Source organism: Manis javanica, chromosome 13, assembly GCF_040802235.1.
Source record: "Manis javanica isolate MJ-LG chromosome 13, MJ_LKY, whole genome shotgun sequence".
In the NCBI taxonomy this organism is placed as follows: Eukaryota; Metazoa; Chordata; class Mammalia; order Pholidota; family Manidae; genus Manis; species Manis javanica.
The window spans coordinates 37,651,142-37,678,627 of record NC_133168.1 but is presented as its reverse complement, the minus strand read 5'-3'; the positions used below and the strand labels follow the sequence as shown (position 1 = coordinate 37,678,627).

General features: G+C 37.6%; 1 protein-coding gene across 1 annotated transcript in view; it reads left to right on the top strand.

Moving 5' to 3' along the window:
* Positions 1-27,486, top strand: part of ROS1 (ROS proto-oncogene 1, receptor tyrosine kinase) — a 127,099-nt gene that overhangs the window by 54,903 nt on the left and 44,710 nt on the right. Inside the window, 14 exon segments of the mRNA XM_073219445.1 lie at positions 30-190; positions 566-710; positions 5,593-5,852; positions 7,727-7,790; positions 8,094-8,296; positions 9,841-10,046; positions 10,864-11,150; positions 14,004-14,048; positions 14,051-14,179; positions 21,450-21,652; positions 23,109-23,253; positions 24,019-24,052; positions 24,054-24,243; positions 24,331-24,507. Of these exon segments, the coding sequence (XP_073075546.1) occupies positions 30-190; positions 566-710; positions 5,593-5,852; positions 7,727-7,790; positions 8,094-8,296; positions 9,841-10,046; positions 10,864-11,150; positions 14,004-14,048; positions 14,051-14,179; positions 21,450-21,652; positions 23,109-23,253; positions 24,019-24,052; positions 24,054-24,243; positions 24,331-24,507 (2,249 nt within the window).

The following is a 27,486-nucleotide window of genomic DNA, read 5'->3' as shown; positions in this document are numbered from 1 at the left end:
CCATCTCCGTCTATTCTTTCATTCCATAGGGAACTTTTCCTTTGCCCCTAAGGTTATCCCAGATTCCATTCAAGAGTCTTTATTTAGGATTGAAGGAAATGCCTCGAGTTTTCAAATCCTGTGGAATCCTTCCCCAGCAGTGGAGTGGGGTGTAATTTTCTACAATGTAGAATTCAGTGCTCATTCTAAGGTATGGTATTGGTTCCAAACTTCCACTTTTCAAACATGCTGCACCATCTACATTAGCTCTGTCCATGCTGATTTGTACTTTCCTCACTTTGTCAAGCCCAACTCTTTTTTAGTTCCCGTAACATTGGGTTTTTAAGATGATTCCCGAGAACCTCTGTTTACAGCCAGTTTCTGACTGCTTTGTGGTTAGTGTTAACAAGTGGTACACTTAAACTGGTCTATATGGGACAACATGGAACTAACCAACATTAGCTTTTTCAAAATTGCAAGTTTTGACTTTACATGAGAACCAAAGTTTGGAGATTTTAGTTGATTAGGAATAAAAAATGGTGTGATACTCTCCCTAAGAAAATAATGTTTTATGCTTATATTTTAGTTCCTGACTAGTGACCAACAGTCTTCACCTGTATTTACTGTGGAAGGGCTGGAGCCTTATGCCTTATTTAATCTCTCTGTCACTCCTTATACATACTGGGGAAAGGGACCCAAAACATCTCTATTACTTCGAGCACCTGAAACAGGTACAGGGGTTAAAATCTCTTTTTAAAAAGAGGCAGAACCTCACTTCCCATGATCTAGAATGGATAGTTAATAATTTTTAAAAATAACTTTCAGTTTTGCTTGATGTGTTTACATGCAATACTCTCTAAAATACCTTTTATAGGTTAGAAAGTCAGTAGAAAAATAAATCTGAACAATTTATTCCCAAAAGAATATTGAAGGATTTCTTAAAGATTACATCACTTAAATTACACAAGAACAAAACCCCTGGACCAGATGGCTTCACTACTGAAAATTATCAGACATTTAGAGAAGACATAATAACCATTCCCCTTAAAGTTTTCCAAAAAATAAAAGAGGAGTGAATACTTCCAAATTCATTCTATGAAGCCAGCATAACTCTAATACAAAAACCAGGCAAAGACACCAAAAAAAAAGAAAACTACAGACCAATATCTCTGATGAACATAGATGTAAAAATACTCAACAAAATATTAGCAAACAGAATTCAAAAATACATCAAGAGGATCACACATCATGATCAAGTGGGATTCATCCCAAGGATCCAAGGATGTTACAACATTCAAAAATCCATTGACATCATCCACCACATCAATAAAAAGAAGGATAAAAAATACATGACCATCTCTATATATGCTGAAAAAGCATTTGACAAAATTCAACACCTATTCATGATAAAAACTCTCAACAAAATGGGTATAGAGGGCAAGTACTTCAACATAATAAAGGCCATATATGACAAACCCATAGCCAACATCATACTTAACAGTGAAGAGCTGAAAGCTTTTCTTCTAAAATCGGGAACAAGACAGGGATGCCCACTCTCCCTGCTTTCATTCAACATAGTACTGGAGGTCCTGGCCATGGCAATAGACAACACAAAGAAATACAAGGAATCCAGGTTGGTAAGAAAGAAGTCAAACTGTCACTGTTTGCAGATGACATGATATTATACATAAAAAACCCTAAAGAATCCACTCCAAAACTACTAGATCTAATATCTAAATTCAGCAAAGTTGCAGGATACAAAATTAATATACAGAAATCTATTGCATTCCTATACACTAATGATGAACTAGCAGAAAGAAAAATCAGGAAAACAACTGCATCAAAAGGAATAAAATACCTAGGAAAAAAACCTAACCAAGGAAGTGAAAGACCTATACCCTGAAAACTACAAGATACTCTTAGGAGAAATTAAAGAGGACACTAACAAATAGAAACCCATCCCATGCTCTTGGCTAGGAATAATTAATATTGTCAAAATGGCTATCCTGCCTAAAGCAATCTACAGATTCAATGCAATCCCTATCAAAATACCAACAGCATTCTTCAACAAACTGGAACAAATAGTTCTAAAATTCATATGGAGCCACAAAAGACCCCGAATAGCCAAAGCAATCTGAGAAGGAAGAATAAAGCTGGGGGGGATTATGATACCCAACTTCAAGCTCTACTACAAAGCCACAGTAATCAAGACAATTTGGTACTGGCATAAGAACAGACCCACAGACCAGTGGAAAAGACTAAAGAACCCAGATATAAACCCAAGCATATATGGTCAATTATTATACGATAAAGGAGCCATGGACATGCAATGGGGAAATGACAGCCTCTTCAACAGCTGGTGTTGGCAAAACTGGACAGCTACATGCAAGAGAATGAAACTGGATTACTGTCTAACCCCATACACGAAAGTAAATTAGAAATGGATCAAAGACCTGAATGTAAGTCATGAAACCGTAAACTCTTAGAATACAACATAGGCAAAAATCTCTTGGACATAAACATGAGCAACTTCTTCATGAACATATCTCCCTGGGCAAGGGAAATAAAAGCAAAAATGAACAAGTGGGACTATATCAAGCTGAAAACCTTCTGTACTGCAAAGGACGCCACCAATAGAACAAAAAGGCATCCTACAGTATGGGAGAATATATTCATAAATGACAGATCTAATAAAGGGTTGACATCCAAAATATATAAAGAGCTCATGCATCTCAACAAACAAAAAGCAAATAATCCAAGTAAAAAATGGGCAGAGGAGCTGAACAGACAGTTCTCCAAAGAAGAAATTCAGATGGCCAACAGACACATGAAAAGATGCTCCACATCGCTAATCATCAGAGAAATGCAAATTAAAACCACAATGAGATATCACCTCACACCTGTAAGGATCACCACCATCCAGAAAACAAACAACAACAATTGTTGGCAAGGTTGTTGAGAAAGGGGAACCCTCCTACACTGCTGTGGGAATGTAAATTAGTCCAACCATTGTGGAAAGCAGTATGGAGGTTCCTCAAAAAGCTCAAAATAGAAATACTGTTTGATCCAGGAATTTCACTCCTTAGAATTTATTCTAAGAATGCTGGATACTGAATTCAAAAAGACATATGCACCCCTATGTTTATTGCCACACTATTTACAATAGCCAAAACATGGAAGCAACCTAAGTGTCCATCAGTAGATGAATGGATAAAGAAGAGGTGGTACATATACACAATGGAATATTATTCAGCCATCAGAAGAAAACAAATCCTACCATTTGCAACAACATGGATGGAGCTAGAGGGTATAATGCTCAGTGAAATACGCCAGATGGAGAAAGACAAGTACCAAATGATTTCACTCATCTGTGGAGTATAAGAACAAAGCAAAAACTGAAGTAACAAAACAGCAGCAGACTCACAGAACTCAAGAATGGACTAACAGTTACCAAAGGGAAGGGACTGGGGAGGATGGGTGGGAAGGGAGGGATAAGGGGATTAAGGGGCATTATGATTAGCACTCATAATATAGGGGCTGTCACAGGGAAGGCAGTATAGCACAGAGAAGACAAGTAGTGACTCTAAAGCATCTTACTATGCTGATAGACAAAGACTGTAATGGGGTATGTGGTGGGGACTTGAGAATGGGGGGAATCTAGTAACCACAATGTTGCTCATGTGATTGTATATTAATGATGCCATAAAAAAAAGATTGCATCACTTGATAGTATTGATATATATGAGGCAGAAACTTGATGGTAATGATATATATGAGGTAATTTAGAAATGCTTAAGGAAAACGGTCATTTTAAAGCAGTTTTGTGGAAGGCAGGATTATCAGGAGACGTTCTTACAGAGAGTAACTCTGAATCAATTGTAGGTAAATAACTGATGTCTAAATTTAATGTTTTCCTTTGAAATATATTTTTAAAAGATATTAGCATTTCTTTACACGCATATGTCACTTTAAAGTGATTTATAGGTATCACTCTTTTACTAAACATTTATTATAAAGTTATCATGTGTCAGAAACATGATTTCTTCATTTCATTTGATCCTCACACAGCTCTGAGGTAAGATAGTTGCTACTACCTCAATTATGCAAATGAGAAAAAGGGAGCTGAGTAGTTGCTCAATGTCAAATAGCTAGAAAGCGGCAGGGCTTGGGCTTAATCTGTACTTTTCACCATAGTTTCATCAAATCTTCATTCAGTCATTTTTGTAAATGTTGGTAAGTGATGGTATCATATTGATTTAATTTATATGTACTTCCTAGCATAGGACTTGGCAGGGAGTAAGAGCTCGATAAAAGTGGACATCCAGTCACCATTGTGCTTATCATTGAAAGAATCTTACCAGTAATGAAATTGATCCATGAGTTTCATAACAGGACCATAGCGGAGCCTGGGCAGGCTCAGGTGCGGGTAGCAGGTGCTCTTGGGGTGTCAGCTTTCAGTGGATTCTTCTGTGGAAATGGGTTTGACTGCACTCAGCAGGGCATGCACTGGGCTCTCGCATCATTAGCACCTTGCTGGGTGTTGGGGGCAAAGGAAGAATGAAAAGATTTGGCCCTTGCCTTCAGGAAATTATTCAAATTAACAAATATTTATTAAGCACTTACCATGTGCCAGTCCTATACTAGACTTGGGGGATTCAACAAGGAATAAGACAAGTTGCTTTCTCTGATGGAGCTCATAAAGCACTAGAAAGACAAACACATATACTGACTGCTAATGATAATGGAAATAAGACCATGAGAACTGAGTAGCAATGTCATAGAGTGAATGGAATAGACTGTGAAACCTTCCCCTCTATGAAGCCATCTCTGCCTTCTTAGGAGAGGGTAATACACACACACTGATAGAGCAACCGAAGGCCTTTGGGGATCAGAAACTTCAGCTGGGTCCGGAGGGATGAAGCAAGGAGAGGTAACCCATACACTACACTGTATGAAGGCCTGGAGCTCAGGTGGGAGTGCTGAGCATTAAGAAGCAATGTGATTTGAGTGGGAGACTGAGAAGACTTGCCGAGGAGTCCTAAAAAGGAAGACAGATGCCTTGGGTGGCATGTCCCTTAGAGATCAGGCAGGCGAGTTTCTCTTGATTAAGAGAGAGAGACATGAATTAAAGGACTGAGAGACACTGAATTGCTTGGCTCGGCTCTGGAAAAAAAATGGCAACCTCCAAACCCTACTCTTTGGGTACTTGCTGCCTCTTGGGTGGGTTCAGGGTGAGAGGTCCCGGATCCCTAGTACTCGGCACTTCACACGCTGTGACAGCTGACAGCTGGGCACAGCTAGCGCCTGCCTTCTGGTGACTGCCATTTCCACCTCCAGTTATGAGAGTAAATACTGCATTTAAAAGAACAAGAAAGATGTGTTTCAGTGGTAGTAAGGGGGATTTATGTGGGAAATAAGGGAGATTCACTGAGATATCAGGACAGGTTTCTGAAGAAATCTCTGGAACATTCTCTCCTGAAGATCTTTAAGAACAAGATAAGAATACCTTAAAACTGTCTGGAATAAGAATTATTTATCACTAGTTTCCCCATCATGAGTGGTAAAAATCAACCTTATATTCTGTTCTGGCCTATCTGTGTCTCTGCTTTCCAGTTCCATCAGCACCAGAGAACCCCAGAATATTTATATTACCAAGTGGAAAATATCACAAGAATGAAGTTGTGGTGGAATTTAGATGGAATAAGCCTAAGCATGAAAATGGTGTGTTAACACGACTCGAAATTATCTATCAGATATACAATCAAAGAGACACAAACAAAACATTTGATGACTGGATTGCCGTCAGTGTCACTCCCTCACTGATGTCTTTTCAACTTGAGGGCGTGAGTTCTGGGTACACTGTTGCTTTCCAGGTATGAATGAAAACAGGGATATGGGGGTCTTCATAGTGCAAACAGAAGGTTGATTGAAGAACTCACTTAAGAATTTTGCCACTCTGTCAATAATTTGAGGTCTACTGTGATCACAGAGTTTAAGTGGGCAGCAAAGGGGCAGAAAGGAGAGGGGGCAGTTACGTTAAGGGACATGGGGCATCTTGACGATGTTTGTGTTTTTAGAGAACAAACCATTCTTTTTTCATGTGATCGCTATAGGCTGTGGACCATGGTAAGTATTTTTATATTCATTATCTCCTTTGATCATCATACTGTCTGTGAAGAAAAAACCATGTCCCTCCCTGGTTGTATTAATGAATTACCAAAGTCGCATGGCTAGGAAGTGTGTGAATCATCCGGATGTCCCACTGTGGAGTTACCAATGGAAACAGAAGCTGAGGGTCTAGGTAGCTGACATCTCACAGCTGTCACCTGGCTGCTGACTGAGGAGAAAGTCAGAGGAGTCAAGAATTAAGAGCTAAGTCAGAGAATAGGAATCAAGAATAAAGTGCCTGCCCATTTTCACATTTTAAATTTAATATGAAATACCTTTCCACCTAGGATAGATGGTTTGATGATTTTCATATCCTCATTAAATACCAGGTTGGTTGATAATCTACATATTTAGAGTTATTTCCTATTTCCTTTTGGGGAAGATAATGTTTTGGAGAGTGTTTTAGAGATTTGACTTTCCTAAGGATCTTTTCTTTTTGTAAAATAATAATTTAATAACTATTTTAATAATATATTAGGTGTACATATACTAATCAAAGAAGTTGTACCTAAAAGTCAAAGATAATACACCTTTCTGTTTGTTAAGAATTATGTATGTTCTGGTTAAATAAATATTCTGGTTAAGCATGTCTGTCTGTATATATACAGTCACCACAGAACAGTGCAAAGTGATATGCATGAATATGTGTGAGTTTCATTTAACATGGTCCCATGCAAAGTGAAGACTGCTTGATATATATATGCACCATGATATACCACCCCAATATACAGATAGTAATATATATAATATAGTAAAGTATATTTAATGCTTGAATCATAATAAAAATACTGTTTTGGTGATTAAGAGAGTACTTGAGAATCTATTACTGAGCCCATAATTATGTATGTAATTTTTCTTTATAGGTTGTATATATACAGTGTTTGAGAATGGAAATGACTTACTGCACAATGAAAGACATCTGATAAACATTTATTTAAAAAATACTTTGTTCTTAGAATACGGTGGGGCACAGAGGAAAGACAGTATACAGACTCGGAGGACTTGGTTTTTATGCCAGTTTCTACACGTGTCATTGTGGATGAGTTACCATATTTATCCAGTTTCTACTCTCAGTAGTTGTGAGGATCAAAAAGAAAGAATGTGTGTAAAAGTTGTCTGAAATGTGCAATTCATTTTCAAATACAAGGTTTAACTATAATTTTCTTTTTATAAATCTCCCTTTTAAAAGTACAGTACATTTAGTTAATTGAAGCTTCTAGTTGTTGATTTCATGATAAGTGGAAGTTTAGCATGATCTGTATAATTCTGTTAAATGTTCTATGCAATTTAATCTTGGAAATAACTAAAAACCTTTTTTAGAAATTCAAATCTTTTGCAATAGAGATTTAACCCATTTGCTTTGTACTTTTCTAGACAAAAAAATCCTACCAACATGAATATGGGACAGTATTTTTCCTCTTAGTGACTTATAGCTATATACTTTTATATGTAAATAACTATTTGGAGCTATTCACAATGTATATCAGAATTATGAAATGAAACATTCAATAAGTGTTCAGCCTCAGAGCTTAATATTGTGACGAGGACACTGTGAATGCCACTTTGTGTCTTTCTTTAGGTTCGAGTCTTTACATCCAAAGGACCTGGACCATTTTCTGACATTGTAAAGTCCAAAACATCAGGTATTTATTATCTAAAACAATTTGTGTTTTAGAAAACATTTTTGACCCTTGGTATTCTTAGGGATATGAATTCTGTCTCTGAGCTGAAGTTTAAGTCAGAGCGATCAATTTTTGTTATCACCGAACATGCTTCCACAAATTTAGGCTTAGAGAGCTTACACAGTCTCAGCTGAGACTCTGGCATAGCAGATGGATCCAAAGGAGACTCATAGATTGCAAAATGGCCTGATACTACATCAAGGGATTTTGCTGAACTGAAGGTATTTTTCACATGCATGTTATCTACTTGTCTTTTGTTGTCAGAAATCAACCCATTTCCATACCTCATAACTCTTCTGGGCAACAAGATTGTTTTGTTAAATGTGGATCAAAATCAGGTTGTATGGACATTTTTAGCAGGAAGAGACATCAATGCCATGGGCTACACAGCTGATGATGCAATGGGGTATTATGTGCAAGGAGACTCACTCTGCCTTCTGAACATGCACAACAGGTCCAGCTCTGAGGTATTTCACCATGTGATTCTTCTGAGAGGAAGGCAGTGGAGCATTTGCCTATCACACTACCCTATAATTAAAATGAATGGCCAGTGGTTGAGCCAGTACAATTAAAATGGTGGAAAAGGACCTGTGTTGTGTAATATTTAGTCACAAATGAATACAGATTAGATTTTAGGCAAATGTTGTTCTGAACTAATTTAGCAAACACTTATCAGATTTAAAGCAGTGTGTTTGTTCCTAGGATAGAGGTAAAAAAATACTCCAGAGTCCTTGAACAAACCCATTGTAGTATTAATCTAACACGGGAAGATGGTATTGTGTAGTGATTAAAAGGGTGAGTTTTGGAATCTGACAACCTAGAATTTAGTTCTGGCACCACCACTCATTAGATCTGTGACCACTGACCAGTTATTTAAGCTCTATGGTTATGTAATACCTCATCATGGGGTTCTTGTGAAGATTACATGAAACAATCCATGGAAGGCACTTAGCACAATGCCTGGCATGTGGTAGGTATTCACTGAATGTTAGCTAGTGGAATAGACAGACGGAAAACAGCGTAAGTGCTCTGCTCAGGGCAGGATGCAGTGGAATCCCAGAGAGTGGATGCTTAATGCAGGTTGGAGCTGTGGTGGTGGTGTGGCGGTAAAATGGAAAGATATCTTGAGTGTAAAGAAGATGGACAGGTGAAGGTGGAGGGAAGCTGAAGCAGTAGCAAGTGAAAAGGCAGGGAAATGAGCCATAGAGTGTTCAGGGAGCTATAAATAGCAGGAGCTTGGAGTGGAAGTTGGGGGTGAGGGTGGAGTAAGGCAGGTGTCAAAACTGGAGTGGTAGGCATGAGGCTGAATATAGTGGGCCTCCTTTACTGAGCTAAAGAGTCAGGTGTCAATTTTGAAGCCAACATCAAGACATTAATTAAATTTAGTGGGTCATTAACATGATCAAGTTGTGAAAGACCTCTCAGTTAGCAGTCTGAATAATGATTTAGAGAAGGTTAAGTCTGAGACAGGAGGCTATCACAGAAATCCAGACAGGAAATGAGATGGAATGCGTTGAGTAGGAGGGCAATTGCAGAGATATTTGAAATAGGACTAATTCACTATGGGTAGTTGTGGGAAGGCAAAGTCAAGGACGAACCACATTTGTCAGGATTGCTCCTCAGGTGAGTGTTGGACATCCATAAAAATATAAAATGCAGGGGAACAAAAGGGTGATGAGTTTCATTTTCTGGGATCATTCATATGGAGATGTTCAGTAGGCAGTTTGATGTTTGGATCAGTAACTCAACGACAGATGTTGCCCAAAGACGTGGATCTGACGCACTGGCCTATGGATCACAGTTGAAGCCCTGATGGCTGGAATTAACCAGGGAAAATGATACAGTACGAGAAGAGGGCCGGTGTCCCTGTGGTGCATGGTCCGTGACTATGAGAGTTCTGGGTTACAAAGGAGAAGTGCAGTAGATAAGTAATATGTGAATTACAGAGAAGTCCTCAAGTTCGAAAAAATAACCACTGTCTCCTTGTCTGTATTTTCTACATACTGTTAAGATTTTCCGAGATGCTCTGATTTTTGGTATCAAAATTATTACAATAGACTGGATTTCAAGGCACCTGTACTTTGTGCTGACAGAATCACAAAGTGGAATGGAAATATTTGATGTAGATCTTGAACACAGGGTGAAATATGCCAGAAAGCTGAAGATTTGCAATAAAAATTCAACAATAATTTCTTTTTCTGTATATCCTCTTTTAAGGTATGTGAAATGTGAGTATCTGTTTCTTTTGTGATGAAATAAAAACATACTTCATGTAACATTGTTGGCTTAATGTTACAAGTCATTGGTGGGAAAGTAAGATGCTTAGGGTTATTGACTCACTATAGTAACATATGGTAAACAATTCTACATAAAAATTTGCACAACTACAAATTAGGTTAACTACCAGAGGAAAACCAAAACAGATTTCATACCAGTGAATCTAATAATATCCTTCCTTGGTAAGGACTAGGAGCCTGAGGCAGTGACAGGGCAAGAGCAGCAGACAGGCCGACTGCTCTGCACAGCAAAAGCTGTTCTGGGCTTTAATTCATGTTCTCATAAGATGAGTTTTAAGGCCTTTATTCAACAACTGAGTAGCAGTTTCTTGGGCTGGAAAGATATAGTTTGTTTGAGCCATAAGCATGGTTATAATCTCTTCTGAAACTAGATTGTTAAGTGGTGTAAGAAGCAGAAACAAACTTGAGAGGAGGGAAATGAAGATGGGTGTTGATGAAAAGTATGCAAATATATTTCATATTTCTAGCCATTAATAAGCTTTTTTATATCATGCCTAAGGTTTTTAGAATTCAAGAGTTTAGTTGTAAATACACTTATTGAGAAACCACTGGAAATACTACAAATTAGACTTGTTACCTCTTCCGTCTCAGAAGATTATTGGACACCCAGGCCATGTTCTTTATAAAGGCTGCATTTGTTCCCTGCAGTCATTAGGAATGATTGATCTTCATTAGAAACTAATATTTGCAATGATATGTTTTACTTATTAAGCTGGAGGATTTTTTCCCCCCTATAGTCGCCTGTATTGGACAGAAGTTTCAGATTTTGGCTGTCAGATGTTCTACTACAGTATGATCAACCAGACCTTGCATCGCATTCTTCAGCCCACAGCTACCAGACATCCAGGTGTAAGGAGCCAATGTTTTTGCAATGTGACTGAATTTGAGTTAAGTGGAGCAATGACTATTGATACATCTGACCTAAAGAAGCCGCTGATATTCTTTGTCAAAGGGCAAGAGATCTGGGCCACAGATCTGGAAGGATGTCGATGTTGGCAAGTTAGCAGGATGCCTACTCTGCTTGGTAAAGTATCCAAGTGTGTACATAGATTAGTAATGGCAGCCCCTCCAGTTTCATTAAAAAGGGCTTCCATCCCATATATATTCAGAAGAATAACACATGGTATTTGCTTTGGACCATGCCAAATGTTCTTACAGAATTCAAACAGGCTGTTTCCAGGCAAATAGCATATAGGCATTCATGTAACTTTCTAGATCTGTATGTGTGTGGTGTGTGTTGGGGGCTGTTATTTTATAAATAACAGTAGAGCTACAATTCATTGAGCTTAACTGTGTATTCTAAGCATGCTACTAAATGCATTGTTCCATTTAATCCTCAAAACACCTCAGCAAAGTTGATACTAGTAACCTCACTTTACAGATGAGAAAACTGAGTCTAAGAAAGACAAATAATTTGTTCAAAGGGCCACAGTTAGTTAGTAGAGGAGCTGGAGTTTGAAAGTGGGCCTAACTACAATATCCTTGATCTACCACCAGTACCCTATTTTGTGTCCATTTTGATGATCCCAATGACTCCACATTCAGTATGAGTTGGTCAATACTTAATAGGTCTACCTGTTGAAAGTCACATGCCTGGGGAGGAAATAGTTGAAAATCAAAAGTGATTTGAAAAATCTCCTAAGTAGGAGTATGCAACAGAAAACAAATGTACTGTAAATACCTTCATATATTCTTAAGAGTCTGCTCTTAAGGGATACAGTACAGTAATTGCTGTTCAATAGAATGACTGCTAGTCACATGCGGTAGTCAAAGTTTAAATTAATTAAAATTAAAAATTTAATTCTTCAGTTACTTTAGCCACCTTCTAAATGCTCAAAAACCACAAGTGGCTAGTGGTGGTTACTGTATTAGGCAGCATAGATATAAAATATTTCCTTCATCATAAATGCCATTGGTCATTACTGGTCTGTATAGTGAAGCTTTGAAATTGGGAATGTGTGTGTGGATGTGAGTGGGTCTGTGTGTGTGTGTTAGAACTGCACATATGGTTTTGTTGACATGTCACCTTGAGCCTTTTAGAAACAATTCCAATGTACTTTCAATAGGCTTTAGCCTAGAGATATTTTGAACTTCCCTTATTAGGGGAATCCTTTGTTTCTGCTGAATCTGCAACAAAGACTCCATAACTGAGCTTTTGGTTAAGCTCCTCTGAGCCCTTTCGGCAGTGAGGCCTCAGCCTTGGCCTTCCCTGTCCATCCTTGCTGAGTCCAGCTTTAGCGAGAATTCTGCCAAATTCGTTTAGAGATAATCCCTTGCTCTTGTATCTGATCACATTCTTCATCCTCCACCCCTGATGTGCTTGGTTTGCTTTTCGCAAAATTTCTATGAGGCCAGTTTAGCGGGAATCTTTCTACCTTTGATGTCTCTGCTTAGCAATTTTCTGTCCACTGACCCCACTAACTGCTTGTTGGCTATGAATCCCCTGCTGTCTTTGTTGTGTTTGGAGTTAAGCATATTTCTCTTTCCTGTTGGTAATATTGCAATAGTCTTGACTAAAGTCTTCTTCATCATTTAAACTAGTGTCAGAATAATTTTTCTTTAACATCTGATACACAAGAATTATCTAATGGGCCATTATCTTATAGATATAGAACCGCTGAGTATTTCATGAATCCATAATTGAAAACATAACCCTAAAATTAGAAAATTAGAATGATTTTAGAGAGCATTTAGCTGACATGGTATTGGAAGAAATTCCTTCTACAAAACCAGCCTTGCTTGAACACCTATGATAAGTATACTACTTTATAAGGAAGTCTGTGTAATTTTTTGGACAAGTCTTAATATTAGAATTTTCCCTTTTTATTTAGCTGAAGATATCCCCCCATTTTCCCCATTCATTAAGCTGAGCTCTGGCCTCTAAATTTAAAAAGAATAAATCACTCACTTTCTGCACGGTAACTATTCAGCCATGTAGAGACAGCTGTCAGAGCCCATCCTAAGCATTTCCTGTAGAGGAAAACTTCAAGTATCTCTAACTACTCTTCAGGTGATGTGGCTTCTAGATCTTTCTTTGTCCCAGTCACCATCTTGTGGTTTTACTCCAGCTGCTTAATATCCTCTTCAATGTCACCCCCCTGATGACTCTGTGCTCTTCATGTGTTCTGGTCAGTACAGGGGCCTCTGGTCTCTTCTTTTACTGCAGCTAAAAGTGGCAGCAGGTCTTGAGGCTGCCTGCCATTTGAAAACCCATAGCCTTTTTCATGTCAACTATTGTTAAGCCAGATTTCTTTCATTTGTTATTTATAGAGTTGATTTTAAACTTGAATTTAAGATGTTATTTTGTTCCTATTAAATTGTAATCCATTTTCTGATTCTGTTTTGATAGGTTTGAATTTCAGGTCAGTGACTGAATGTACTAGTGACAGTAAAAACCATGTTATCTGTATGTTCGATAAATATGTTTACTATGTATTCATTCCAAATATTTGATAAAAATATTGAGCAAGGCACTGAGCCCTGGGCTTATCTTCTAATACCTCCTTTCAGATAGGTGTTGTTTAACATGGAGTCACACAGACAAGTTGTAGATCCTGGCTCTACTTTTTATTAAACTGTGTGGCCTTGAGGTAATTATTTAACTCCTCCAAGTGTCAGTTTCTACTTCCCCAAAATGAGGCTAATAATAAAAGTATTTACCTTATTGGCTTAATGTGGAGCTAAAATGAGAAAATATCTGTAAAATCCTTATCCTAATGACATAAAAAGGGTTATCTTTTTCCTATTGAAATAATAGAAAGACTCAAAATTTAGCAGCTATGTTACAGAAAAAGGATTTTATGTATTGTTTAGAGTAGATGCCTAAGAAATGCAATCTTTTTCTTTATGTTATGTATTTTATATTTTTCACTGGCAGGAAAAACAGTTGGTAGCTTAACTGTGGATGGGGAATTTCTATATTGGAACCCACAGCAAAGGATAGCTCACAGATTTATCAGGCAAAGAAAAACAATGGGGTCACCTTCTCCCAGGTGAAGGCGCTAGCGACTAAGCATATCTTGGCTTACAGTTCAGTTCTTCAGCCTTTTCCAGGTAATAAAGTCACATTCATTTTGTGTTTTTTTTTACTATAATTCCTTTTTTTAAAAAATTCATTTTATTATCATTAATCTACAATTACATGAAGAACATTATGGTTACTAGACTCCCCCCTTCACCAAGTCCCCCCACAGACCCCATTACAGTCACTGTCCATCAGCATAGTAAGATGCTATAGAATTACTACTTGTCTTCTCTGTGTTGCACATCCCTCCCTATGCCCCCCAACATTATACACACTAATTGTAAGGCCCCCTTTCTTTTTCCCTGCCCTTATCCCTCTCATCCCACCCCTCCTGCCCAGTCCCTTTCCCTTTGGTAACCGTTAGTCCATTCTTGGGTTCTGTGATTTTGCTGCTGTTTTGTTCCTTCAGTTTGTCTTTGTTCTTATACTCCACAATGAGTGAAATCATTTGGTACTTGTCTTTCTCTGCTTGGCTTATTTCACTGAGCAGAATACCCTCTAGGCTCCATCCATGTTGTTGCAAATGGAAGGATTTGTTTTCTTCTTAAGACTGAATAATATTCCATTGTGTATATGTACCACATCTTCTTTATCCATTCATCTATTGATGGACACTTAGGTTGCTCCCATTTCTTGACTATTGTAAATAGTGCTGCGATAAACATAGGGGTGCATCTGTCTTTTTCAAACTGGGCTGCTGTATTCTTAGGGTAAATTCCTAGAAGTGGAATTCCTGGGTCAAATGATATTTCTATTTTGAGCTTTTTGAGGAACCTCCATACTGCTTTCCACAATGGTTGAACTAATTTGCATTCCCACCAGCAGTGTAGGAGGGTTCCCCTTTCTCCATAACCTCACCAACATTTGTTGTTGTTTGTCTTTTGGATGGTGGCGATCCTTACTGGTGTGAGGTGATATCTCATTGTGGTCTTAATTTGAATTTCTCTGAAGACTAGCCATGTGGAGCATCTTTTCATGTGTCTGTTGGCCACCTGAATGTCTTCTTTGGAGAACTGTCTGTTCAGCTCCTCTACCTATTTTTTATTTGGATTATTTGCTTTTTGTTTGTTGAGGTGTGTGAGCTCTTTATATATTTTGGATGTCAACCCTTTATCGGATCTGTCATTTATGAATATATTCTCCCATACTGTAGGATACCTTTTTGTTCTATTGATGGTGTGCTTTGCTGTACAGAAACTTTTCAGCTTGATATCGTACAATTTGTTCATTTTTGCTTTTGTTTCCCTTGCCTGGGGAGATATGTTCATGAAAAAGTTGGTCATGTTTATGTCTAAGAGATTTTTGCCTATGTTTTTTCCTAAGAGTTTTATGGTTTCATGACTTACATTCAGGTCTTTGATCCATTTCGAATTTACTCTTCTGTATGGGGTTAGACAGTGATCCAGTTTCATTCTCTTACATGTAGCTGTTCAGTTTTGCCAGCACCATCTGTTGAAGAGACTGTCCTTTCCCCATTGTATGTCCTTGGCTCCTTTATCAAATATTAATTGACCATATATGTTTGGGTTAATATCTGGGGTCTCTATTCTGTTCCACTGGTCTGTGGCTCTGTTCTTGTTTCAGTACCAAACTGTCTTGATTACTCTGACTCTGTAGTAGAGCTTGAAGTTGGGGAGTGAGATACCCCCCACTTTATTCTTCCTTCTCATGATTGCTTTGGCTATTCGGGGTCTTTGCTGTTTCCATATGAATTTTTGAACTTTTTGTTCTAGTTCGTTGAAGAATGTTGTTGGTAATTTGATAGGGATTGCATCAAATCTGCATATTGCTTTAGGCAGGATGGCCGTTTTGACGATATTCTTCCTAGCCACAAGCATGGGATGAGTTTCCATTCGTTAGTGTCTTTAATTTCTCTTAAGAGTGTCTTATAGTTTTCAGAGTATATAGGTCTTTCACTTCCTTGGTAAGGTTTATTCCTACGCATTTTATTCTTTTTGATGCTATTGTGAATGGAATTGTTTTCCTGATTTTTCTTTCTATTAGTTAATTGTTAGTGTATAGGAAAGCCACAGATTTCTGTCTGTTAATTTTGTATCCTGAAAATTTGCTGTATTCCGATATCAGTTCTAGTAGTTTTGGAGTGGAGTCTTTAGGGTTTTTATGTACAATATCATGTCATTTGCAAATAGTGACAGTTTGACTTCTTCTTTACCAATTTGGATTCCTTGTATTTCTTTGTTTTGTCTAATTGCCATGGCTAGGACCTCCAGTACTATGTTGAATAACAGTGGGGAGAGTGGGCATCCCTGTCTTGTACCCGATCTCAGAGGAACAGCTTTCAGCCTCTCACTGTTCAGTATGATGTTGGCTGTGGGTTTATCGTATATGGCCTTTATTATGTTGAGGTACTTGCCCTCTATGCCCATTTTGTTGAGAGTTTTTATCATGAATGGATGTTGAATTTTGTCAAATGCTTTTTCAGCATCTATGGAGATGATCATGTGGTTTTTGTCCTTTTTGTTTATGTGGTGGATGATGTTGATGGATTTTCAGATGTTATACCATCCTTGCATCCCTGGGATGAATCCCACTTGGTCATGGTGTATGATCCTTTTGATGTATTTTTGAATTTGGTTTGCTAATATTTTGTTGAGTGTTTTTACAGATATTGGTCTGTAGTTTTCTTTTTTGGTGGAGTCTTTGCCTGGTTTTGGTATTAGGGTGATGTTGGCTTCATAGAATGAGTTTGGGAGTATTCCCTCCTCTTCTATTTTTTGGAAAACTTTAAGGAGAATGGGTATTATGTGTTCTCTGTATGTCTGATAAAATTCCGAGGTAAATCCATCTGGCCCAGGGGTTTTGTTCTTGGGTAGCTTTTTGATTACTGCTTCAATTTCTTTGCTCGTAATTGGTTTGTTTAACTTTTGTGTTTCTTCCTTGGTCAGTCTTGGAAGGTTATATTTTTCTAGAAAGTTGTCCATTTCTTCTAGGTTTTCCAGCTTGTTAGCATATAGGTTTTCATGGTAGTCTTTAATAATTCTTTGTATTTCTGTGGACTCTGTCATGATTGTTCTGTTCTCATTTCTGATTCTGTTAATGTGTGTTGATTCTCTTTTTCTCTTAATAAGTCTGGCTAGAGGCTTATCTATTTTGTTTATTTTCTCAAAGAACCAGCTCTTGGTTTCATTGATTTTTTGTATTGTTTTATTCTTCTCAATTTTGTTTATTTCTTCTCTGATCTTTATTATGTCCCTCCTTCTGCTGACTTTAGGCCTCATTTGTTCTTCTTTTTCCAGTTTTGATAATTGTGATGTTAGACTATTCATTTGGGATTGTTCTTCCTTCTTAAAGTATGCCTGGATTGCTATATACTTTCCTCTTAAGACTGCTTTGGCTGCGTTCCACAGAAATTGGGGCTTTGTGTTGTTGTTGTCATTTATTTCCATATATTGTTGGATCTCTATTTTAATTTGTTCATTGATCTATTGATTATTTAGGAGCGTGTTGTTAAGCCTCCATGTGTTTGTGAGCCTTTTTGCTTTCTTTGTAGAATTTATTTCTAGTTTTATACCTTTGTGTCTGAAAAGTTGGTTTGTAGAATTTCAATCTTTTTGAATATACTGAGGCTCTTTTTGTGCCTAGTATGTGGTCTATTCTGGAGAATGTTCCATGTGCACTTGAGAAGAATGTGTATCCTTTTGCTTTTGGGTGTTGAGTTCTATAGATGTCTATTAGGTCCATCTGTTCTAGTGTGTTGTTCAGTGCCTCTGTGTCCTTACTTATTTTCTGTCGGGTAGATCTGTCCTTTGGAGTGAGTGGTGTGTTGAAGTCTCCTTAAATGAATGCATTGCATTCTATTTCCTCCTTTAGTTCTGTTAGTATTTGTTTCTCATATGCTGGTGCTCCTGTGTTGAGTGCATATATATTTATAATGGTTATATCCTCTTGTTGGACTGACCAGTTTATCATTATGTAATGTCCTTCTTTATCTCTTGTTACTTTCTTTGTTTTGAAGTCTATTTTGTCTGATACTAGTACTGCAACACCTGCTTTTTTCTCCCTGTTGTTTGCATGCGATATGTTTTTCCATCCCTTGACTTTTAGTCTGTGTATATCTTTAGGTTTGAGGTGAGTCTCTTGTAAGCAGCATATAGATGGGTCTTGATTTTTTATCCATTCAGTGACTCTATGTCTTTTGATTGGTGCATTCAGTCCATTTACATTTAGGGTGATTATTGATAGGTATGTACTTATTGCCATTTCAGGCTTTAGATTCGTGGTTACCAAAGGCTCCAGGTTACTTTCCTTACTATCTAAGAGTCTAACTTAACTCACTTACTATGCTGTTACAAACACAATCTAAAGGTTCTTTTCTATTTCTCCTCCTTTTTCTTCCTCATTCATTCTTTATATATTAGGTAACAAATTCTGTACTTTTTGTGTATCCCTTGATTGACTTTGGGGATAGTCAATTTAATTTTGCATTTACTTTGTAATTAGCTGTTCTAATTTCTTTACTGTGGTTTTATTACCTCTGGTGACAGCTATTCAACCTTAGGAACACTTTCATCTATAGACTGTGGAGATGGTTTGTGGGAGGTAAATTCTCTCAGCTTTTGCTTATCTGGAATTTGTTTAATCCCTCCTTCAAATTTAAATGATAATCTTGCCAGATAAAGTAATCTTGGTTCCAGGCCCTTCTGCTTCTTGGCATTAAATACACCACACCACTCCCTCTGGCCTGTAAGGTTTCTGCTGAGAAGTCTGATGTTTGCCTGATGGGCTTTCCTTTGTATGTGATCTTATTTCTGTCTCTGGCTGCTTTTAACAGTCTGTCCTTATCCTTGATCTTTCCCATTTTAATTACTATGTGTCTTGGTTTTGTCTTCCTTGGGTCCCTTGTGTTGGGAGATCTGTGGATCTCCATGGCCTGAGAGACTGTCTCCTTCCCCAGATTGGGGAAGTTTTCTGAAACTACCTTCTCAAAGACACTTTCTATCCCTTTCTCTCTCTCTCTTCTTCTTCTGGTATCCCTCTAATGCAAATATTGTTCTGCTTGGATTGGTCACACAATTCTCTGAATATTCTTTCATTATTAGCAATCCTTTTTTGTCTCTGTGCTTCAGGTTCTTTGTATTCCTCTTCTCTAGTTTCTATGTCATTTATTGTCTCCTCCACCATATCCAACCTGCTTTTAATACCCTCCATCATGCTCTTCAACAATTGGATCTCCAACCTGAATTCATTCCTGAGTTCTTGGATGTCTTTCCTTACCTCCGTTAGAATGTTGGTGAGTTTTATTTTGAACTCCTTTTCAGGAAGAGTCATGAGGTCCATATCATTTAAATCTTTCTCGGGAGTTGTATTAATAATTTTACTCTGGACAGGGTTCCTTTGGTGTTTCATGTTTGTATATGGCGCCCTCTAGTGTCCAAAAGCTCTATTCTGTAGCTGCTCAGCCCCTGAAGCAATGTTGGGTGTTGTAGGGGAGTGGTACTGGTGCCTGGGGGTAGGAAAGAGCTGCCGGCTGCTGTTTCTGTCTCCACTGCCTGAGCCAGTGGGCTGGTTACACAGGTATAAATTTTTGTCCCAGAGCAGCTGGGTATGGATCCCTGCTTTCTACAAGCAGCCAGAATCCCAGTCTCCCCAGGAACTCTGCCTGTATTGACTTTCCAACCCGGTAGTCATGCGAGTCTCATGAAAGCACCATGAAATGTAGGTTTGTGCTCCCAGAGCAGATCTCCGGAGCTAGGTATTCAGCAGTCCCAGGCCTTCCACTCCCTCCCTGCTCCATTTGTCTTCCTCCCGCCGGTGAGCTGGGGTGGGGGAAGGGCTCGGGTCCCACAGAGCCACAGCTCTGGTATGTTACCCCGTTCAGTGAGGTCTGCTCTTTTCTCCAGGTGTGTGCAGTCTGATGCCGTCCTCTTTCCTGCTGCTCTCTCAGGATTAGTTGTGCCAACTATACTTTCTAATTGTATCCAGTTTTAGGAGGAAGCCTCTGTCTCTCCTCTCACACTGCCATCTTTAATCCTTGCTAAAGTCACATTCTTAATCAGCTTGTACTCCCAGCTTAGGGTCAGAAAAGTCTCATAATGTCCCCTTCTCCAGGCTGGTCTTTTGAGCCTTCCTTTGTGCACTCAGCATTGCTGCAAACTGTCAGGATTTGGTGCTCCCCCTGGACCACAACTTATCTCTCTGTATACATGACTCAGGGTGTGGTGCCCCACTTTAAACACAGAAAACCCTTGTCCTGTCATTCTTTTGTCTGTTCTCTTTCTCTTTTCAGTCCAGTAATTTCCCCTCTTTTTTTCTCCTCTGATGATATTTTAGAGCCCCCAGTGGTGTCAAAAAGTATTGCATATTATTTCAGGTCTTTTTCAAGGTAAAGTGCCTTACACACATGTACATGTGTGCTACCATTTTAATCTTTCGTTTAATGTGTCACTTATGATATTTTTAAGTGTGCCCAACTCTATTTCACCATAAATGCTGTGGATTTTATTGTGCAATTTTGTATAATGCAATGACTTTTAGGAATGATATATCACATTACAGCAGGACAAATATCACAGTGTGGCAGAACTACATATTTTCTACTGAGAGTCGTAGTTTAAGAAATTTGAAATCTAAAAACAAACCAACCAAACAGCATTATGTAGACTCATGGGTTACATTCAGCTCTACAGCGATTTCTTAGTTTTTCCCCCAGCTCTTTCTGCTATTAAAGTGACAATGTTGTTCTAAATTAAATATAACTCTCTAAAGAGGAACAGAAATGAATGAAAAAAGTTTCTTTGCTTAAAAGCACTTAGTTATAAAATATTAAAGTTATATATGAAACAAATGAAATTTATAAATTAGCCAAGTGCATATTTTGGTAAAATAATTCATTTTCCATTTTGAGTTATTTAAGAGATTTAAAAGTACATGCAATATCTGTTTGACATTAAACACACACACATGCAAACCCACATATCCCTAGATATAAAAAGTCTTGAAGTAGGCATGAGTTTTCATTGAAAAATATGATTAATATGATACTTCATTACTTTCTTCAAAGTAAAAATAGGGTATTTTGCTACTGTCAGGTACATTATTCAGGGTAATTTACCTCCATCTGCTGGAAATTTTAAGCAATTACCAGTTAACTCACTCCATTTTTATGAGGCATGTAACATTTTCAAAGTGTAGGGAAAAATGTTTGTCTTTCTGTCCTGGATAGTGTTTTCGGCACTTCAATATAATATACCTTATCAGCTAAATAAAAATAAAAGATTATATTACCTTTATGTCAAATGAATCTTCTGTTCTCTTATATTTAATTTCTTATTATTTTAGAGAAAGCATTTCTGTCTCTAGCTTCAGATATTGCAGAGCCAACTATACTTAACGCCACTAACACCAGCCTCACCATCAGATTACCGCCTGCCAGGACAAATCTCACGGGGTACGGCATCACCAGCTCTACTCCAACGTACCTGGTTTATTACAAAGATGTTGAAGGAGGCAAAAACAGCTCTGAGTTGAAATATAGAATGCTGGTAAGATTGGAGCTGGTGGTCTGTGTCTTTTCACAAAATGCCTTTTTTGATATAAAATTCTCACAATTACGTCTTTTCTATATTATGTTCTGAAATGTACTGTTATGTTAACTTTTATAGTAGATTCATCAAAACATACTTTTATCTAGTCTTTTTGTCTGGGAATAAGGCTCATGGAAGTGTATTAACTCTGACCAGTGGATTGCCACAATAACAGTTTCTGAGTGTCCTGAAAGAATGGGGATCATTGCCCTCCCTGATTATCGAATTATTTCCAGAAAATGATACAGATTTGTTTTTGTGGCCTATCCAAAAGATTACAGATTGAAGAGTAGGAAATACACTGGGCAGAAAGACCATTGCCATACACCTCTCCTCCATAGCATATATCTGATATAAAAAATGTACACTGTATTTTTGTCTGTTATTTCCTATATGTTATGAAATGTGCAGGGACATGTTTTTATTCACTATATTCCTAGCACCTAGCATAGTATTTAGCATTATATAGGCATTCACTAGATATTTCTTGAATCAATAAATGAATTGGCATAATTAATTCCATCATTAGCATTGGTGTTTTAATTGTTGTTGTGGTGGAATCATACATACCCAATATTTTTCTTTGTGCTTATTATTTAACCAAGTCAAAAGGTGAAATTGATCATCATCTACTAGAGGTTAAGCACTAAAAGCTTTGCCAGAAAATATGCCTCCTCTGTTTTGTTTATTTTAACTTTTCTTTGCACGTTTCTAGGAATTCTTTTCAGAGTCAGATTGGATCATTTGGTTGTCCAAGATTGGGCTTGTGGCATTGGACACTTCTGTTATCAGGGATAATCTATATTATTGTCTTTACATTGATTAATATGAGCTAAAGGCAGTAATTCGCCACCTTGACTGCACATTGGACCTTCTAAAATCTCTGGGCCCATGCTTCACCTCAGACAAACACAGACTCTTGGGGCGGGACCCAGCATAAGTATTTTCTTAAAACTTCCCAGATGATTATATAGTACAACCTGAGATGAAAGCCATTTGTCTAAGGAAAGTCTTTTTCTGTCTGAAACTTCTTTTCTAAGAAGGATTAGATAATATAGCTCAATCTTTTATCATATTCACTGTGTGTTCCATCCTTATAAGATCATCTTGATGAATTTCTAGAGCAATGCTAATGAAATAGTGTCCTCTTTGGGGGATTTAACTTCCTATATAAATGAGCATGTCACAAAACTGACTGAGAGCTGCCAATCATTTGGTATTTATTCTTGGAGATATAAACAACCCAGGCTTGGGCAGATTAGGACAGTGAACATTGGTCACTCGTGTGCCAAAATTTTAAAATTAATTTAGTTTTTGAAATCTTTTAATTGTTCTCTTGGCTTGATTAAATAATTTATCCCCATTTATACAAAAAATAAGAATCAAATGTTGATTTTTAAAAAATTAATTACAGGAATTTCAGGAGAGTATAGCCCTTATTGAGGGTTTACAACCATTTTCTACCTATATGATACAAATAGCTGTAAAGAATTACTATTCAGATCCTTTGGAACAATTACCTCTGGGAAAAGAGATCTGGGGAAAAACTAAAAGTGGAGGTGAGTATGGGCCTAGTGTGGGCTTCTAGAATGGAATTGCCCGATATATGTCATGTGTGTCTGTATTTGTTTTTAATCTGAATGCTAAGATATCTTTATTATGTGAACTTTTTTAGGCTTATTAAGAAAACTGTATTTGTTGAAATATAGTTTGGTGACCTGATTTTTGTTCTAACACCAGAAGATGATGAATAATATTACATCAGAATGAAAAGCAAGTAGCAGATGAAACATCAGAATCAACACTGTTTGACCAAGAAACACTTTCTTTGGTCTCACCACACAGTGTCACCCTCTTCGCAGATATTTATAGGTCTCTGTACACGTGGTGAGATGGGAAAGTCAAGCCTTTTCTCTATGTGTATTTTACTGAGGCCTCTGAGATCTAAAGTAATATAACACCATAGCTGTAAAAAAAATGGACCTAGAATCTGAAAAGGTGTTTTAAGAGGTGGCCATTCTGGGGTGATGCCATTTCTTTCACATGTCTTTGATGATTCACAAAACTCATGCAAATTAGGTTATTCCTCATCATTGACTGTATCCTTGAGCAGGAGTCAGAGGAGGATTTAGTCATTAGGCAAAAATAAGCAAAAGTCTTTGGGCAGCCTGTTCCCTCACCATTATACAAGAAACTGGCTTCAGAACATCTGTCATTCATTCTGCTCACATGACATAATTATTCCTCAACCAAGACACTGTTACTTCTTTCTGTTTTTTAGCATGGTTGCAACATCCCTTATCATGCGTTGCTGTTTATTTCAGTACCAGAGGCAGTTCAGCTCATTAACACAACCGTGATATAGTCTCTCTATATCCTGGAGTGAGACTCATAAGCCAAACGGACCTAAGGAGTCAGTGCGCTATCAGCTGGCAATCTCACAACTGGCCCTGATTCCCGGGACTCCTCTAACACAAAATGAATATCCAAATGGAAGGCTCACTCTCCTCGTTACTAGACTGTCTGGTGGAAAACTATACTTGTTAAAGGTACAGTGATTGTGTAGGACATTTTTATTGCCATTCTCAAGCGCAAGGTTCTGAAAAAGTTAAGCAATTTTTTTTTTTTACAAAAAGGTTTTGGCCTGCCATGCCAAGGAAATGTGGTGTGCTGAGAGCCATCCTGTCACTGTGGAAATGTTTGACACCCCAGAGAAACCTTACGTGTTGGTTCCAGAGAACACTAGTTTGCAATTCGATTGGAAGGCTCCATCTAACGCTAAGCTCATTAGATTTTGGTTTGAGCTCCAGAAGGTAGATCTCACCATACACTTTTAATGCAAATCATTGTCCGCAGCCATCAAATAAAATGGAAGGTCTTTTTCATATCTCTTAGGCATTCTCTTGTATAAGTCAACAAAATATTTGACAACATCCTTGATTCAGATTTGGCATATAGAGATGGTAAGCTATCTAGACTAATTGCTGATAGAAAGAATTCCCAGAGAGATTAATTTGCTTTTCAAAGGATCCATGTGAAAGGGTGTAAGTTGTGTTTTACTAATTTAATAATATTTTACTTACTTTAGATGTTATCACCATAACTCTCTGATTTCAAGTCCATATACAAAAAAAGAGAAATGAACCAACAAAAACCCCCAACCTTCTTTAGAGATGCTCTTTTCACCACTTAAGGGCTGGATAGCAACAAGAGAGAAGTAAAACATTAAAGTAGTTTATTCTAAACTAGTATGATATAATCTAGGCTTGTAACTGTAAATGGTTTCTCATCTAAAAATTTTCATGCTTTGACTAATATAAAAATATTCTCTGAAATAAAAAAAATTGTCAGTTGATCTAATTAATTCACTGCTAGGGAAAGTCTACAGTGATTTTTATACTGATACACTTAGAAAGATATTAACTTTTTATAATTGCTACATTTCATTTTCACTATTACATATTTGTGTGTCTACATTTGTAACATTGGTTAGGAATGGTGTGTTCGGTGGTAACTTAAAACCAAACTGTATAGTCATGGGCCTCATATTCTCTTTAAAAAATGAAATCGCTCCCAGGATGTTTCAAAACTTTATTACATAAGAATTTTTTATAATTGTGTACTTTTTTTAGATAAAAACTGTGAAAAATAAGAAACTCAAAACAAATGTTTAGTTGATAAAACCAAAGGCCATAGTTTAATTGGACTTTTTCCATTGAGCATATTTATGATGATTTGTTGCCTATATAAAAAACAGTCATCTTATAAAAATGCAGTTATATTAGAAAAATTGGAGGGTCACCTTTTTTGGACATTTATTCAAGTAAGCTTAAAGCAGTTCATTTTAAAGTTAAGGGGAGTAGCGTAAAGTTCATCTCCTACATCAAAGAAGTGAAATGGAAGAGGACCTTTGAGGTGATGACCCACTAGGCTCTCATTTTACTGATAAGCTGGAGACCTAGACAGATGCCATGATGAGTCAGATATCAGCCAGGCAGAGGAGGACCTGAGGTGCTGACTCATCCCTACATCTGTCCTACTTGGGTGCTATCCATGGGAGGCATATGAGTCATTAAGTAACCCCACTCCTCAAATTCAAATTCTGGGAGAAGAACAGCAGACAGGGATCACCTGGTTCAGTATTCATGACTTTCATGCAATGTTTTTTATTCCCAAACTTCCTCTGTTCTTATAGTTGCTCCACACAGGTTCCAGATAGACCACTTAGAAAATCATGAAGCTGAAAATGTTAGATACAGTAATTTCTACATGTGTGACCATGTATAGTACTAACTGATGAACACAGTAGCAAGGGCTGATAAACAATGTCTCGTCAGAAAGTTCTATTTCTTTTGAGAAACTTGAAGCACCTCATTATAGTAGGACAGCTAGAAATTGCCCTATAACTTCACACAGAAACTCTGAAGATTGAGTGATGATGGTGGATATCTTTTAAATTAGTATTTTTTTAGAAAGGAAAGGAGAAAAGAATAAACTTCCAGTTTGTTTTTCCATAAAAATTTCCTTAAATGGAAAATGAGGGAATTAGAGCACAAGGCTAAATTTTGATCTAGGTCTTAAATTCCATCAATTTTTTATCACAACAGTATGGAGAACATATTCAATTTAAGACTGAGGAGAAAAAAGTAATTTTGCTTTGGCACACTCTCATGGAAGTCCATTTTTCTCAGCTGTCTAGGGAAATCCTTACCAGAAACAAACATTTCTGAAGTTCCAGTCTCTAAGATATCGTACTCTGTACCATTTCCCCCCATCCCCACCCAAATAATGTGCAAACCCCTCTGTGGTAGTCCTCATCCCTGCACTTGCTGGTCTCTGACAAACGGAAGTCCTGACTCCCTTGGGGTTTTCTGGGGTAGCCTGTGGCACATTTCCAAGTTGGTGGTCTGCCCAGAACATTCATTGCTGTGGGCAGGCCAGTACTCTACAGTTTTCCAGCTGTCACCTTGGTCAAACATCTCCTTGACATGCCAAGGAACTTGGATAATTTCTGGGTGGTGTGGAATGTTGGACCATCTAGAGTCTTCACCTAAGGTAATTTCTATAAGGAGATTGTTAAGGAGACAGGACCAAAAAGGCTAAAATTTTTGAATCAGGAGTCCATATTTCTCCCTCTCCCTCCCTCTCTCTCTGTCACAAGATTAAGAGTAAATATTATGGATCTGTAAATCTGTTATACTGGGCTCTATCTCAGGGGGATTGATACATTTATAAGTTTAGCAGGCAATGGCCCTGACATCAACATTTCTGGTGTTTTTTTTCATTCCTTCCATTCCCCTTTTCTTTTTGTAGCAAGGTAGTTTACTTCCTAAAGGTGCTATAGAGAATCATTCCTAATTGAATAGAAAGCTAATATAAAGTGTCCATCCAATGAAATGAAGTAACCTTGTAAGTGCTAAATGAAAAGGGAGATATAAAGTTTATTTATGGAAAGTGACCTTCTTAGGAAACTCTACTGGGGAAAATACACTAAGAAACCTTGACAAAATGCCACGTCCTTTGTCTTTTCCTATTTGTATTTTGAAAAAAATCACCATTTCAAATAAGTTATTAAGGGTGCAAATACACAGCAATGTCACAAGGAAAGAAGTTTAAGATGGCTATAATTAGAAGCCCAGTAGCTAAAGTGGAATGAAAATAAGATTTCCAATGGTTAACTTCTAGCCTTGCTTAGTGGCTGAGCGATGGTGGGCAAAAATTTCCTTCTTTTAGGGAACTAGGCTTTCCACATATAAAAATAAGGAATGCTGGTTAGATGTCTGAAGAGAGTT